The 14,593-nt window shown below is 42.7% G+C and overlaps 1 protein-coding gene across 1 annotated transcript in view; it reads left to right on the top strand.

Annotated features, from left to right (window-relative positions):
• Positions 1-14,593, top strand: part of RIMS1 (regulating synaptic membrane exocytosis 1) — a 497,623-nt gene that overhangs the window by 281,368 nt on the left and 201,662 nt on the right. Inside the window, exon 6 of the mRNA XM_039530107.1 lies at positions 13,552-13,619. Within this exon, the coding sequence (XP_039386041.1) occupies positions 13,552-13,619 (68 nt within the window). The remainder of the gene's footprint in view (positions 1-13,551; positions 13,620-14,593) is intronic.

The following is a 14,593-nucleotide window of genomic DNA, read 5'->3' as shown; positions in this document are numbered from 1 at the left end:
TAATTTTGTATCATCTGCCAATTTTGCCACCTCACTGTTTATCCCTTTTTCTAGATAATTTATGAATATGTTGAATAGGACTGGTCCCAGAACAGACCCCTGGGGGACACCACTATTTACCTCTCTCCGTTCTGAAAACTGACCATTTATACCTACCCTTTGTTTCCTATCTTCTAACCAGTTACCAATCCATGAGAGCACCTTCCCTCTTATCCCGTGGCAGCTTACTTTGCATAAGAGCCTTTGGTGAGGGACCTTGTCAAAGGCTTTCTAAAAATCTAAGTACACTATATTCACTGGATCCTCCTGGTCTACATGCTTATTGACCCCCCCCCCCGCCCTCAAAGAATTCTAGTAGATTGGTGAGGCATGATTTCCCCTTACTAAAACCATATTGACTCTTCCTCAACAAATTGTGTTCATCTATATGTCTGACAATATTGTTCTTTATTATAGTTTCAACCAGTTTTCCCGGTACTAAAGTCAGGCTTACAGGTGTGTAATTGCCGGGATCACCTCTGGAGCCCTTTTTAAAAATTGGCATCGCATTAGCTATCCTCCAGTCATCTGGTACAGAAGCTCATTTAAATGATAGGTTACAGACTAAAGTTAGTAGTTCTGCAATTTCACATTTGAGTTCCTTCAGAACTCTTGGGTGAATACCATCTGGTCCTGGTGACTTATTGCTGTTTAATTTATCAATTTGTTCCAAAACCTCCTCTAATGATACTTCAATTTGGGACAGTTCCTCAGATCTGTTACCTAAAAAGAATGTCTCCTCAACTGTGAAGACCGATGCAAAGAATCCATTTAGTTTGTCTGCAATCGTCTTTATCGTCCTTGAATACTCCTTTAGCACTTTGATCGTCCAGTGGCCCCACTGGTTGTTTAGCAGGCTTCCTGCTTCTGATGTACTTAAAAAAATAATTGCTATTACTTTTTGAGTCTTTGGCTAACTATTCCTCAAATTCTTTTTTGGCCTTCCTAATTGTATTTTTACATTTCACTTGCCAGTGTTTATGCTCCTTTCTATTTTCCTCACTAAGGGTACGTCTACACTACGGGATTATTCCGAATTTGCATAAACCGGTTTTGTAAAACAGATTTTATAAAATCGGGTGGAGCGCGGCCATACTAAGCACATTAAATCGGTGGTATGCGTCCATGGTCCGTGGCTAGCGTCGATTTCTGGAGCGTTGCACTGTGGGTAGCTATTCCCTAGCTATCCCATAGTTCCCGCAGCCTCCCCCGCCCCTTGGAACTTCCGGGTTGAGATCCCAGTGCCTGATGGGGCAAAAATCATTGTCGCGGGTGGTTCTGGGTAAATGTCGTCAGTCACTCCTTCGTCTGGGAAAGCAACGGCAGACAAGCATTTCGCGCCTTTTTCCCCTGGATTGCCCTGGCAGATGCCATAGCATGGCAATCATGGAGCTTGTTTTGCCGTTTGTGACTCTCACCGTATGTGTACTAGATGCCGCTCACAGAGGCGATTCAGGAGCGCTACACAGAAGCATGCTTTTGCTTTTGCATGACAGCAGAGATGGTTACTAGCCATATTGCACCATCCAAACCCTTCCATAAATTGGAACTGAGGATGATCATGGCTACCAGTCCTTTTGTACCATTTGCTGCTAGTGCCCCTGGCCAATCAGCCAGGGGCGCACAAGCCAAGATTGGTTACTAGCCATCTTGCACCTTCCATTGTTTTGTACCATTAGCTGCTGTCATAAGTGCCCCTGGCAATCAGCCAGGGGCGCAAGCAAATTGGGAATGACTCCCTGAGTCAATCCCTCCTTTTTGGTATCTAAAAATAGAATCAGTGCTGCCTAATATAGGCAAGTGTGCTAGAGAACCACCGTATCATAGAACCAGAGAGCACAGCTGCTCTGTGTCAGAGCCTGCAGAAATTATCTGTATGCTATTCACAGGGGGTGCTCCTGTAACAACCCCACCTGTTGATTCCGTTCTTCCCCCAGCCTTTCTTGGCTACCGTAGCATTGTCCCCCCACTTGTGTGATGAATTAATAAAGAATGCAGGAATAAGACACACTGACTTGTTAGTGAGAAATGAGTGGAAGGCAGCCTCCAGCTGCTATGATAGTCCAGACAGGACATTAAGCAGTGTGTAGGAGAGAAGCCCAGCATCCCACTGCTAGTCCAGGGGCAACTGAATCTTTTCTTTACACATGAAGGGTGGGGGCTGATGGAGCTCAGCCCCCTGTTGCTATGATGAGGATGGTTACCAGCCATATTGCACCATCCATCCACCAGAAAAAATTAGGGCCAATAGGCTGATGACGAGGACGGTTACCAGTCCTTTTGTACCATCAGCTGAGGCTGATCATGAGGATGGATTTCCAGCTTTTTGCACGATCAGCTGATGCTGATGAGGAGGATGGATTTCCATCATATTGTACCATCAGCCGCCCATGGCGGGGGGGGGAGCAAGGATGTTGGTGTTGAGTGCTGCACTATCGCGTCTATCTGCAGCATTCAGTAAAGATAGGGTGACATGTAAAAGAGTCAGAGGATTGTTTTACCTTTCGCTTCTGGGGGTGGGTGGGGGTGGGTGAGTAGATTGCCAAGCTATGCCCTGACCCGCGGACACTGTGTTTGACCCTAGAAGCATTTGGAGCTCAGCCAAGAATGCAAATAATTTTCAGAGGCTGCAGGAACTGTGGGATAGCTTCAGTCCTCCAGTCCATGAGCATCCATTTGATTCTTTGGCTTTCCGTTACGCTTGTCACGCTGCAGTGCGCTGAGTCCCTGCTATGGCGTCTGTCTGGAGATTTTTAAAAAAGGATTCTGAATTTCATCTTCTGTAACGGAGCGCTGATAGAACAGATTTGCCTGCCCTTACAGCGATCACATCCGCATGGTCCATGCGGGAGCTCTTTTTTTAGTTTGATTTCGGACTGCATCGCCACCCGTGCTGATTGGAGCTCCACGCTGGGCAAACAGGAAATATTCAAAAGTTCGCGGGGCTTTTCCTGTTTACCTGACCACTGCATCCGAGTTGAGAATGCTGTCCAGAGCGGTCAGTGGTGCACTGTGGGATAGCTCCCGGAGGCCAATACCGTCGATCAGCGTCCACACTAACCCTAATCCGATATGTTAATACCGATACTGGCGTTACTCCTCTCGGTAGGGAGGAGTACAGAAACCGGTTTAAAGAGCCATTAAAATCGATATAAGGTGCCTCCTAGTGTGGACGGTTGTGGCGTTAAATCGGTTTTACGCTCCTAAAACCGATTTAAACGCCTAGTGTAGACCAGGCCTAAGATTTAACTTCCACTTTTTAAAGGATGCCTTTTTGCCTCTCACTGCATCTTTTACTCTGTTGTTTAGCCATGGTGGCTCTTTTTTTGGTTCTCTTACTATGTTTTTTATTTTTGTGTATACATTTAAGTTGAGCCTGTATTATGGTGTCTTTAAAAAGTTTCCATGCAGCTTGCAGAGATTTCACTTTTGCCATTGTACTCTTTAATTTCTGTTTAACTAACCTCCTCTATAGTTTCTATAGTTTCCCTTTCTGAAATTAAATGCAACAGTGTTGGGCCGCTGTGGTATTTTTCCTGCCACAGGGATATTAAATTTAGTTATATTATGGTCATTATTACCAAGCAGTCCAGGTATATTCACTTCTTAGACCAGATCCTGTGCTCCACTTAGGACTAAATCAAGAATTACCTGGTGGGTTCCAGGACCAGGTGCTCCAAGAAGCAGTCATTTAAGGTGTCAAGAAACTTTATATCGGCATCCCGTCCTAAGGTGACATGCACCCAGTCAAAATGGGGATAATTGAAATCCCCCATTATTATTATTGAGTTCTTTTATTTTAATAGCCTCTCTGATCTCCCTGAGCATTTCACAATCACTATCACCATCCTGGTCAGGTGGTTGGTAATATATCCCTACTGCTATATTCTTATTATAGAGCATGGAATTTCTGTCCATAGAGAGTCTATGGTACAGTTTGATTCATTTATGATTTTTACTTCATTTTGATTTTACACTTTCTTTCACATATAGTGCTACTCCCCCACCAACACGATCTGTTCTGTCCTTCCAATATATTTTGTACCCCTTGTAATTCTTCCGCTCTACTCTGTGCTGATTAGGCCTCAGCTGTAGTATTGTGTCTAGTTATGAGCACCACATTTCAAGAAAGATGTGGACAAATTAGGGAAAGTCCAGAGAAGAGCAATAAAAATTATTAAAGGTCTAGAAAACATGACTTATGAGGGGAGATTGGTTTTGCTTAGTTTGGAGAAGAGAAGACTGAGTGGGGACATAAGTTTTCAAATATTTAACATGATAGTTTTCAAGTATATAAAAGGTTCTCTTTAACCTTTGAGGACAGGACAAGAAGCAATTGGCTTAAATTACAGCAAGGGTGGTTTAGGTTGGACATTAGGAAAAACATCCTAACTGTCAGGGTAGTTAAGCACTGGAATAAATTGCATAGGGAGGTTGTGGAATCTCATCACTGGAGATTTTTAAGAGCAGGTTAGACAGACACCTGTCAGAGATGGTCTAGATAATATTTAGTCCTACCCTGAGTGCAGGGGACTGAGTAGAATACCTCTTGAGGTCCCTTCCAGTCCTACATTTCTATAATTCTAGAATACAAGAATGGCAAAAAAAGGGGATTCAGAGTAGAGGAATAAAGTGGAACATGTCTGCATACAAAAGTTCCACTGCTTTAATTATCAGACCGGCTTTAGGACATGCAGGGCCCAATTCAAAAGAGCGGCCGCCAAAATGCCGCCCAAGACAGCGGCAGTGATTGAGCTGCCGCCGAAGATAGCAGCGGCAATTCGGCAGCAGCTGAATCAGTTGCCACTGTTTCTGGCGGCACTTTGGCGGCGGGTGTGGGGCCCCTCTTCCCAATGCTATGGGGCCCAATTCCCAGGAATTGGAGGAATCGCCCTATATCCGGCCCTCTTAATTATACGAGTGTGTGTGTGTTATATATAGATATACTTTTATAAAAGTCCTTATACTAGTATAACTTATTCTCCTTCCTGTATGGGAAGGAGAACAATCTTTGCTAGTGTAGGCTCTTTTATACTGCTATAGTCACATCCACAGTATGGTTTTTAGTGATATAACTATTTCAGTTAAAAAAAAACAACAAAAAACCACATCCCTAAAATAGTTATATTGGCACAAAATCCGTGATTAAGGCAGGCCTTTGTCTGTCCTACAAGGGAAGGTTAAAAGAACTAGATATGTATAGCTTTGGTAAAAAGACTAAGAAATTATCTGGAAAAAAACAGAAATATTTGAAGAATGGCAATTATAGCAAAAGGATGGATTTGTTTGGAGTATACCAAGACACTGTAATTATGAGTTAAAATAAGAAATTATGTGTAAGATAATTTAGCCTGGATGTTGAGAAAAATCACTTAATAAATTCTGCAGCTCAGTGTCTCCCACAATTCTGATATGTATGAGCTATTCCCCTCCTGTCTGCAGTTTCCATTGGTAGTTCAAAGCTATATCACAGCCATGATAGCATGCTCCTTGCTCCAGCCTGCTCCCTATCTTCTGCTATATAGCAGCAGTCAAACAGTCACTTTGCATGTGACCTTTTTTTTTTTTGCCAGCGTATTATTTTATCATTTTTGGGGGGGCAGTAGCAAGCAGACATTTCTTTCTTCTCCCTCTCCTGGATCAGCTGTGGAGCAGTGAGGGTCCCGCCCAGCCAAACTCTGGCTTGCTCAGGCATGGCAGAACTGTTGCGCAAACACCGAGGTAAATCGAAGCGGTGTTCTCTTTGTGGGGCAGCCTTCACAGATTATTTGGAGGATGAATTGTGCCCTGCCTGCTCTCAGCCAGCCAACCCTTGCATTGCTAGGACATGAGGCTCTGAATTGGACGGGCATGTTGGGTCCCCCCCACCCCCAAGAAGCCGCGACTCCAATACAGAAAATCCTGATCTGGAGAAGCAGAGCAGAGAGAGAGATTAAGGACAAGGACTTCTGCCACAGGGGTAAGTCCTAGGGCAGAACAGGACTGGGAAAAAAAAACCTTTTGAGGGGCTTCAGATCCCATCCTACCCCCAAGTCCTAAAATGGATCCTAAGTTACCCGGGGAGAGAAGGAGGACTCTTACTCGCCTCCCCTTGTTCTCAGCTCAAATTAGGGTATTCCGGCAATGAAACCCCATCCCAGGGCAGGGTGAGTGGGACCCTATGGGGAGGACATGGAGGAAGACATATTCAGAGGGTTCAAGGCACTGCATAAAGCAAGCCCTACAAAAAATGCCCTGCCACAGCCAGAAAGGCTTAAAAAAAAAACCTGAAAGAAAAATAAAAAGTATAAAAAACCTAAGAATTATTTGTTCTCTGGTTCAGACACCTCCACCTCCCCTGACGAAGGGGAACTCTCAGATTCAGGCTCTGAGCAGGAGATGGAAAAATGCAACACAGGATTTTTTTCCTCTGAAATGTTTGAAACCATATGCAAAAAGGATGCATCAACAATCTAGATCTAACCTGAGCAGGCACTAGAGGATACATGTAAAGGGAAATACCTGCCTTCTAAATCCTCACCTGAGACAGCAATCCCACTGCACCCATCCTTCCAGCGTGTGAGCAGAGAGGAACAGGAAACCCCTGATATGGGTAAATGTATAAGTAGCCATGCACTTAGACATTGCAAGAGCCAAAAAATGCCATTACAGATACCCCAAAAGTTGATGCTGCAATGGCATCTCTAGCAGAAGATATGGTAATCCAGTCGAAGGGAATTTTTTTCCCCAAAGAGCCAACTGATAGAAAGGTGGAAGCTACCCTTAAAAGGGACTTTGAGCTTTTGCTGGCTACTTTTAGAGCATCTCTGGCAGCAACATTCCTTACAAGAGCCATCCTGACTTGCAGTCTGCACTTAAGAAAATTTCCCTACCAACTGTCGTTGTGACAGATACCTCAATAGATGCCAAGAGATTTTTAAGCTGGGGCCTCGGAATGTATGTCAGCAGCCAGACACCATACCTGACTTTGTGCCTGAAAGGTTGACACTCACTCCAAGCAAATTCAGTGCTCATTTGAATTCACAGGTTTTCATTTCTTTGGGGAAAAACTAGACAAAATAGTCACAGAAAGCCCTGCCAAACTTAAATAGTCCCTCCTTTTCCAACTCAGTGCTCTAAGGAGGAACAACAAACCTAGCAACAGACAAAAAAAGCTCCCTTCATCTATCCTAACAAAGATAATGGAGGAAAAGAACAGGTATATCGGGAAAATCATGGAACTGGGGATCAGTTGGAAAATCCCAAGGGGGATCCATTGCCTCTGACAGCCCACCATGACAATAAATTAATGTGACTCGACCCAGACCTGAATCTAGGAGACAGAATTTTCCACTTCTCAGGCGAATGCTCTCAAATGACCACAGACAAATGGGTAAAAGAGAAGTGAGTTGTGGATACTCCCTTAAACTAAGTTCCCAACCTCATCCAATCCCCCATCCCAAGCAACTCCGTAAAATGTGAGCTGATGTTAAATGAAATCTCACATCTCCTGGAAATAGGAGCAATATAAAGCAATAAAAAGTCCTCCATTTTTTGTCATTGTCCAGAAGCATATGGAGGGTCAAAGCCATCTTGGATTTCAAGCAGCTCAACAAATGGTTGAAGAAGATGAGATTCTGTATGGATACCCTAGCTTCAACAGTAATATCTATGTCTTTTTTGCTTCTGTGGATCTAGCAGATGCACATCTCTACGTTCTCACATGACCATGACAGCACACACTGCTGAGACTTGCATACAACACAGCCCACTACCAGTATCATATGCTCCCATTTTGTCAGCCCCTAGAGTTTTTACTAAGATGCTGGTGGTAATAATAGCCAGACTCAGGTCTCAGAGCACTCACCTGTATCCCTTCCTAGACGACATCTTGATCATTACCCTGACCAAAGCAGCAGCACGTAGAGCCACAATGCAGACACTGGATCTGCTTCAAGCACACAGATTTGTGATAAACACCAAGAAGAGCTCTTTGACTTCCTCCACAAAGGTAATTCACATGAGAAGCCCCACACTTAGCCAGGATGGGCAGGGATGCAAAACCATGCTGTGAAGTGTCTCTAGCCTCTGTTTGCCAGAAGCTGGGAATGGGCGACAGTGGATGGATCTCTTGGTGATTACCTGTTCTGTTCATTCCCTCTGAAGCACTTGGCATTGGCTACTATTGGAAAACAGGATACTGGGCTAGATGGACCATGGGTCTGACCCACTATGGCCGTTCTTACGTTCTTATGTTCACACTCCCTTTTGAAGCAATAATATCAATATCTCCATTGTACCTATCCATCAAAACCTGTTTTCTGGTTGCCATTATGTCTGCTAGACAAGTTTCTGAACTGGCAACTGTACCCATGCAGGAACCTCATGGTGTGATCCATAATGACAAGATGATGCTAAGAATTCCAGAATTTTTCTTACCTAGGGTTAATTCATCTTTCCATGCCTCCCTTCATTATGTCCAAACCCGCCACATTTAGCAGTAAAGCTGTGGCACACTTTAGATGTTTGAAGAACGCTAATGATCTATAGCAAGCACACCAAATCAACAAGATTGAGGTCCTTGTTAGTCTACTTTCATCTGAAGTGCCCAGGACTCAGGATATCCAGGCTATACTAGCTACATGGATCAAGCTTTGTATCTGAGAAACATATGAGGAATCAGTTCCTCCTGTCCAGATGGCACCAAAGCACACTCAGCAATATTTATGTTGACTTTGTGGGCAGAAGGAGCTTGTGCTTCCACTGCAGAGATCTGCAGGACAGCAAGGTGGTCATTAGTTAACACCTTTATTAGGCACTGGGACATGGACTTTCTGTTCTCTGCAGAGGCCTTCTTTGGCAGGAAGCTTCAGGCAGTGGTCCAGTAGTAGCTTTACAATTTTGGGCAATTAATTTAGCAAGGTCTTCCCTATTTGATTCTGTGTTTAATTCTCCCTACCTACTGCTGTTCACTGCTTGCTACTTCCCATATGTATCACATTTGTAGGAGACACTGAGCTGCAGAATGGTAAATTCCTTACCCAATAATTTCCTTTCTGCTTACAGTGTCTCCCACAATTCTATCCTCTCTGGTTTTCTTCCTAACCAAGGGACAGTGTTTAATTTTGATAGTTGTGCTAGTAGGCTGTAGCCAACAGTACATAGTTTATTGGTTGGCATTTAAATTATTCTTACTAATCACATTCTATGAGTTTTTACACAGCTATGGAATGAATCATCTGTCAGCAGGCCAGAGAAAAGGGCACGGTTAGCACAGGCTGAGCTACAGCCTTTGAACTGCCTCTGGAAATTGCAGACAGGAGGGTAATAGCCATAGGCTGACCAGATGTCCTGATTTTATAGGGACAGTCCCGATTTTTGGGCCTTTTTCTTATATAGGCTCCTATTACCAGGGGCAGCTCTAGGCATTTTGCCGCCCCAAGCATGGCAGGCAGGCAGGAAGCCGCGGGACCAGCGGACCCTCCACAGGCAAGCCGCCGAAGGCAGCCTGCCTGCCGCCCTCGCGGCAACTGGCAGAGCGTCCCCAGTGGCTTGCCGCCCCAAGCACGCGCTTGGTGTGCTGGTGCCTGGAGCCGCCCCTGCCTATTACCCTCCACCCTCTGTCCCGATTTTTCACTCTGGCTGTCTGGTCACCCTAAATAACCCATATGTATCAAAATTGTGGGAGATGCAGCTAAGAGAAGGTAAATTTCTTACTTGATAATTTCCTATCTCTTATATGGTGGAAGTCCTGTTGCTGGTATTATTTATAATTAGTCATAATTATATAATTATAATCATAATACTACTTGTATTCTATTCTGCTCTATTCTATTCTTATAGATGGCATAGGTGCCATGTTGTAGTTTAGCTTGCTGAACACTTTATAAGATGTTTTCAGTGACTTATGACTTTCCAAAATATAAGCTGTTCACTGAAATTTTCCATTCCAGGTGTCTGACTCAGGCTGATTTATTTTAATTTTTTGGGGGGGAGGCACAGAGGGAGCAGGATTTTTAATTAAAATAGTTCAGGTATTTTCAGGAATGAGGTTTGGTAAAAATATATTGCTTTGCCCATATTAAAAAAATGTTCCAATGGTTTTGTTGAGAAGCTTTAGCACCTCCATGCTTTACGGGCCAGTGGCTTAACAACAGGAGGTGACTCTGATGTCAGGCCTTTTATCTGCCCTGTGAAAACTTGCTAGAATTTGGCCAAATTATAAGCCTCTAAAAAAAATTGGAGTTTGCACATGCTGAGTTGAGACTTGTTTGAATTCAGTAGCTAAATTCTCCAAAGATTCCATCTGTTCTGGGCATGTTCTGCCTAGTCCCTGCAGGTTGGGACAGGACTTTCCCTGCAATTGCTCCTCTTCCCAGCTGCCAGAAGCTGCTGTGGCAGTGGGCACCAGAACTTTGAACATGGGAAATGTTCCCCTGCTTGTGCCCAAGCAGTGCTCTCCATGTTCATGCCCGTGCAGGGTAGAGGAGGAGGATACAGCCTGACTGAAATGCAGAAGGTGAGAAACAGAAGAGGGTTGGGGACAAAGGCAGGAGTTTGGGGGAGCAGGAAGGGAAGGGATTTGATGCCTAGGGGGCTTAAGAGCAGGACAAGAGGGAGGAGCAACACCAGGAGCAAAGGGGGCAGAAAACTGGGGTGGAGAGATAGAAACAACATTACAGGAGAGGGACAAGAGCACAGGAAGGGTGAACAGGAGAGAGGGAAGGAGCAGATGAGGCCAGGTCGTGGTCAGGGCAGGAGGAAGGGGAGATTGGGGAGAGGAAGGAAGACATGAGCAGAAGCTTGGGGATGGGAGGGACAGGGCAGGAAGGATAAGAGCAGAGGGACAGGGACAGGAGTGTGGGCGCAGGCAGGAACCAAGGGGGATAGCAGTGGAGGTACAACCTCTGTTCAGCCCCCTTGTGCATATTACATGATCACATCCAATTTTTTCCATAGGACCCCTGCCTCCTTTAGTCCACATAATTGGCATCTAAACACCTGTAAGAGAATGAAATCCATAGACAGAGAAAAACAGGAAAAATACAGTATATAGACATTTGAGGACTCTGAGGTGTGGAATTTACTGGAAATCCAACTATATATAAAACACACTGTGCTGACATGGGGACCCCTATCATTTGAAGTGAGGAAGGAATTGGAATTTGTGGTCCAGCAGGTTCCGTTTTTCAATAGTCTGATACTTTGGCTAACACTTGTTAGAAATTTACTACATTATACAAAGTTTTTAACATTTGTTATGTACACTAAAAGGACACTCAGACACAAATTTGAGATTGTATTACCTACCATGAAATTACTTCGTAACTAGCTATTTGTAACCCCTTGGTATTGGGCTGGTTTATCGCTCCTTCGGTTAAAGCAATTTGAATGAACACATTGTTTTGAGAAATCCCAACTCCTAGTGATAGGGATATGCAGTATATAAAACATGACACAAGCCACATTGAGATGTGAAGATAAAAATATAAAGGTTCTTTTTGTTATTGTTGGTAAGAAAAGTTACTGTTAACATTATATTTAGTTTTTGGTTTGGTTTTAGTCACTGATATCCCATTTTGTTTGGATGTTTATTTCTATGTATCTGTAACAGTAATGATCTAAAAGTGTTCTTCACTTGTATAGTTATACTTGCTAAAAGTTAATAAAAAGCACCCAGGCACTATGTATAAAGTGTGTCTAAAAAGTAAATTGGGATTTTCAGAAGTAAAATACATATTAGACGTGAAATCCTGACCCATTGAAGTCAGTGGGAGTTTTGCCATTGACGTGAGTGAGGCCAGGATTTCACCACAGGGTTTTTAATAATCACCAAGGCGTGCCTAAGCATATCACGAGACACGTATGTGCAGATTTTCTCCACAATATACCCTCTTCCAGTACAGACTGTGGGGCATGAATTGTCATCATTTAAAAACATAAGGAAAATAATGTACATATATGTTTGAAGGCAGGCAATGTTAAACTTTCTTTAATGAGCTGTTTTTTTCCAAACAGCAAAGAATCACCACCAAACTGAGAGGAGACCAGGTGCCAAATACGAAAGTAAAGGTCCAAATTCAGCCCTTGGTAAAAGATGAATTGTTTGGTGGGATAACTCCAATTACTTCCAGGGCTGAATTTAGCATACATAGTTCAGTTTTCTTTTAGCTATTTGCATGGTAAATGATCAAAATGGCTAGTTTTAATTTGTTCCTTTACATCATCAGTTTTATTTAAACTTAAAAAATTGTCCACTTTGGGGCCAAGATATAAATACAACTAGCATCTCAAAAAGGGTTTAGAATAAGTTGCCCTTTTCATGTTCAACTATTGCTTTTGGTAATACTCTATATTGTCACAAAGGGTAATATTAATGCAAAGGTCTGAAAGGTAATAGAGTACATGGGGCATATAAATATTGTGTTTTTAAAAAGAGAAATGATCTTTTGCAAAAAACAAAAAGGTTGAAAAAACAAAAAAACAACATATCAGTCTCTGTTCTCATTGCATCAGGCTCTCCCTTCCCATTTGTTCCATTCCATCCTGTCTCATTCTCCCAAGTCCTTCCCAACCATCCCTCTCATCGTAAAGTTACATTCCATATTTGGTTGGTCAAAATACACTGCCAAGTCATTTGTTCTCCAGCCCTCCCCATTACACAGCCCCCTGTGAGTTTAGACATCCTTTATCACTTCATCCCCAGTGCATACAGCATGCTCTCCCCCTCACTCAAAGTCCCTCATAACACTGGTTCTGTGGTCCCAATCTGCACTTGCTCCCAAGTCCTCCCGAACACATTCACTGAGTTTCCCCTACAATACCCAATTGATTCATGATTGCTCCAGCATGCATTATCAGTAGTCTCTTCTCTCTACACATAATGCATGTCACCTCTGTCTGTCCTGAACAAAAATAAAAACCACAACCTTGAATTAAATCTGTTGGCACTATTTCCTGTGCCTGTACTGCTACTTAGTTTGGTAGCCTGTGTTGCATTCCTTTATGGCTGGCTCCCTCTGTGTGTTTCCTGAACTGTGAATCTCTAGAGTACTCATCATCATTGTGCGCAGGCACCACTTCATAGTTTCTTCTTGTGGTTTGCTGTTGGCCCCTCCTCTGGGTCAGCTGTAACCAAATGTCTCTTTTTAGTATCAGCTTCCTCTAGAATCATAATTAGCTCTTGAAAGGACTGGCACTATGTATTGTTCACAGTAAGGATGAAAGGGGGCATTTATCACTGGAAGGTGGGATTCAGCAGCACAGAAAGTCAAGTTGGGGCACACAGCAGATATTCAGTGAACTACTGAGAAATTGAAGGTCTTTGTACTGTGACACATTTTTATTTTTGAAGTGTTAGTATATATTGTTGTCCCTAAATTAAAACATTTAAGATCATTCAAATCATGGTATAATTTATGCATTTGCTTCATAGAATTATTGTACATTAAAATTCATGCATGCAGATGATGCATTCACACACATCTCTCTCTATAAGAGATTACACATTTCTTTCCATTCATATTCTTCCAGGTGACTTGGATTATTACTGGCTGGATCCTGCCACGTGGCACAGTAGAGAGACATCCCCTATTAGTTCGGTAAGATATAGGCAATGTAGGTTTATAGGTATGAAATAAATTAAGATATTTGTTAATTATTTCATTTGCATCACAGTGGTGCCTTCTAGTCTTAGAATCTATTAAATTATGAATTTCAGTCTTGTAAGATGTTCATTGATACTAGAACTTTGTTCTAAAAATGTGAAAAAATGTTTCTAGATCATGAAAATCAAAATAAGCAAGATATTTTCTATCTGAATCTATATTAGAAAAATAACTTTGACTATTTAATCTGAAATAGAGATTTTTTTCAAATAAGGGATTGTATTTCAATCCATTAGGCTATCAGTTTGACACCAATGATGTCAGCAGAATTTTTGCCCTGGACTCCAATGGGAAAAGGATCATCAGACTTTTACTATATAATGAACATATATGAAACAGCCGAATAACATAAATATTATTCTACAGGACTGTTATTTTTTAAAAGGAATTTTCAAGATAATGGAATACAAAGTAATGCATTTATTTTTACAAGTTGAAATGCATCTTAAATGCATTAAGCTTCAAATTCATTTTATAACTGCACTTGCACATTTTGGGTGTTGAGATAATTTTACAATGAGGAAGGATAATTGTAAATATTTAATGAAGCAGGAGTCAAGAATTCTAGTTAGGGCCCTACCAAATTCACAGTCCATTTTGGTCAATTTCATGGTCATAGGATTTTTAAAATAGTAAATTTCATTATTTCAGCTATTTAAATCTGAAATTTCACAGTGTTGTAATTGTAGGGGTCCTGACCCAAAGAGGAGTTGTCGGGGTGGAGGATGGGGGGACGGGAGGAAGGTCTGTTGGAGTGGGACTGTTGGTACTACTACCCTTACTTCTGCACTGCTGCTGACAGCAGCACTGCCTTCAGAGCTGGGCAGCTGGAGATTAGCGGCTGCAGGCTGAGATCCCAGCTCTGAAGGCAGAGCCACCACCAGCAGCAGCTCAGATGTAAGGATGGC

The sequence above is a fragment of the Mauremys reevesii genome, linkage group 3 (assembly GCF_016161935.1).
Source record: "Mauremys reevesii isolate NIE-2019 linkage group 3, ASM1616193v1, whole genome shotgun sequence".
Taxonomy (NCBI): Eukaryota; Metazoa; Chordata; order Testudines; family Geoemydidae; genus Mauremys; species Mauremys reevesii.
The sequence above is the reverse complement of the archived record's forward strand: the minus strand, read 5'-3'. Positions and strand labels throughout refer to the sequence as shown.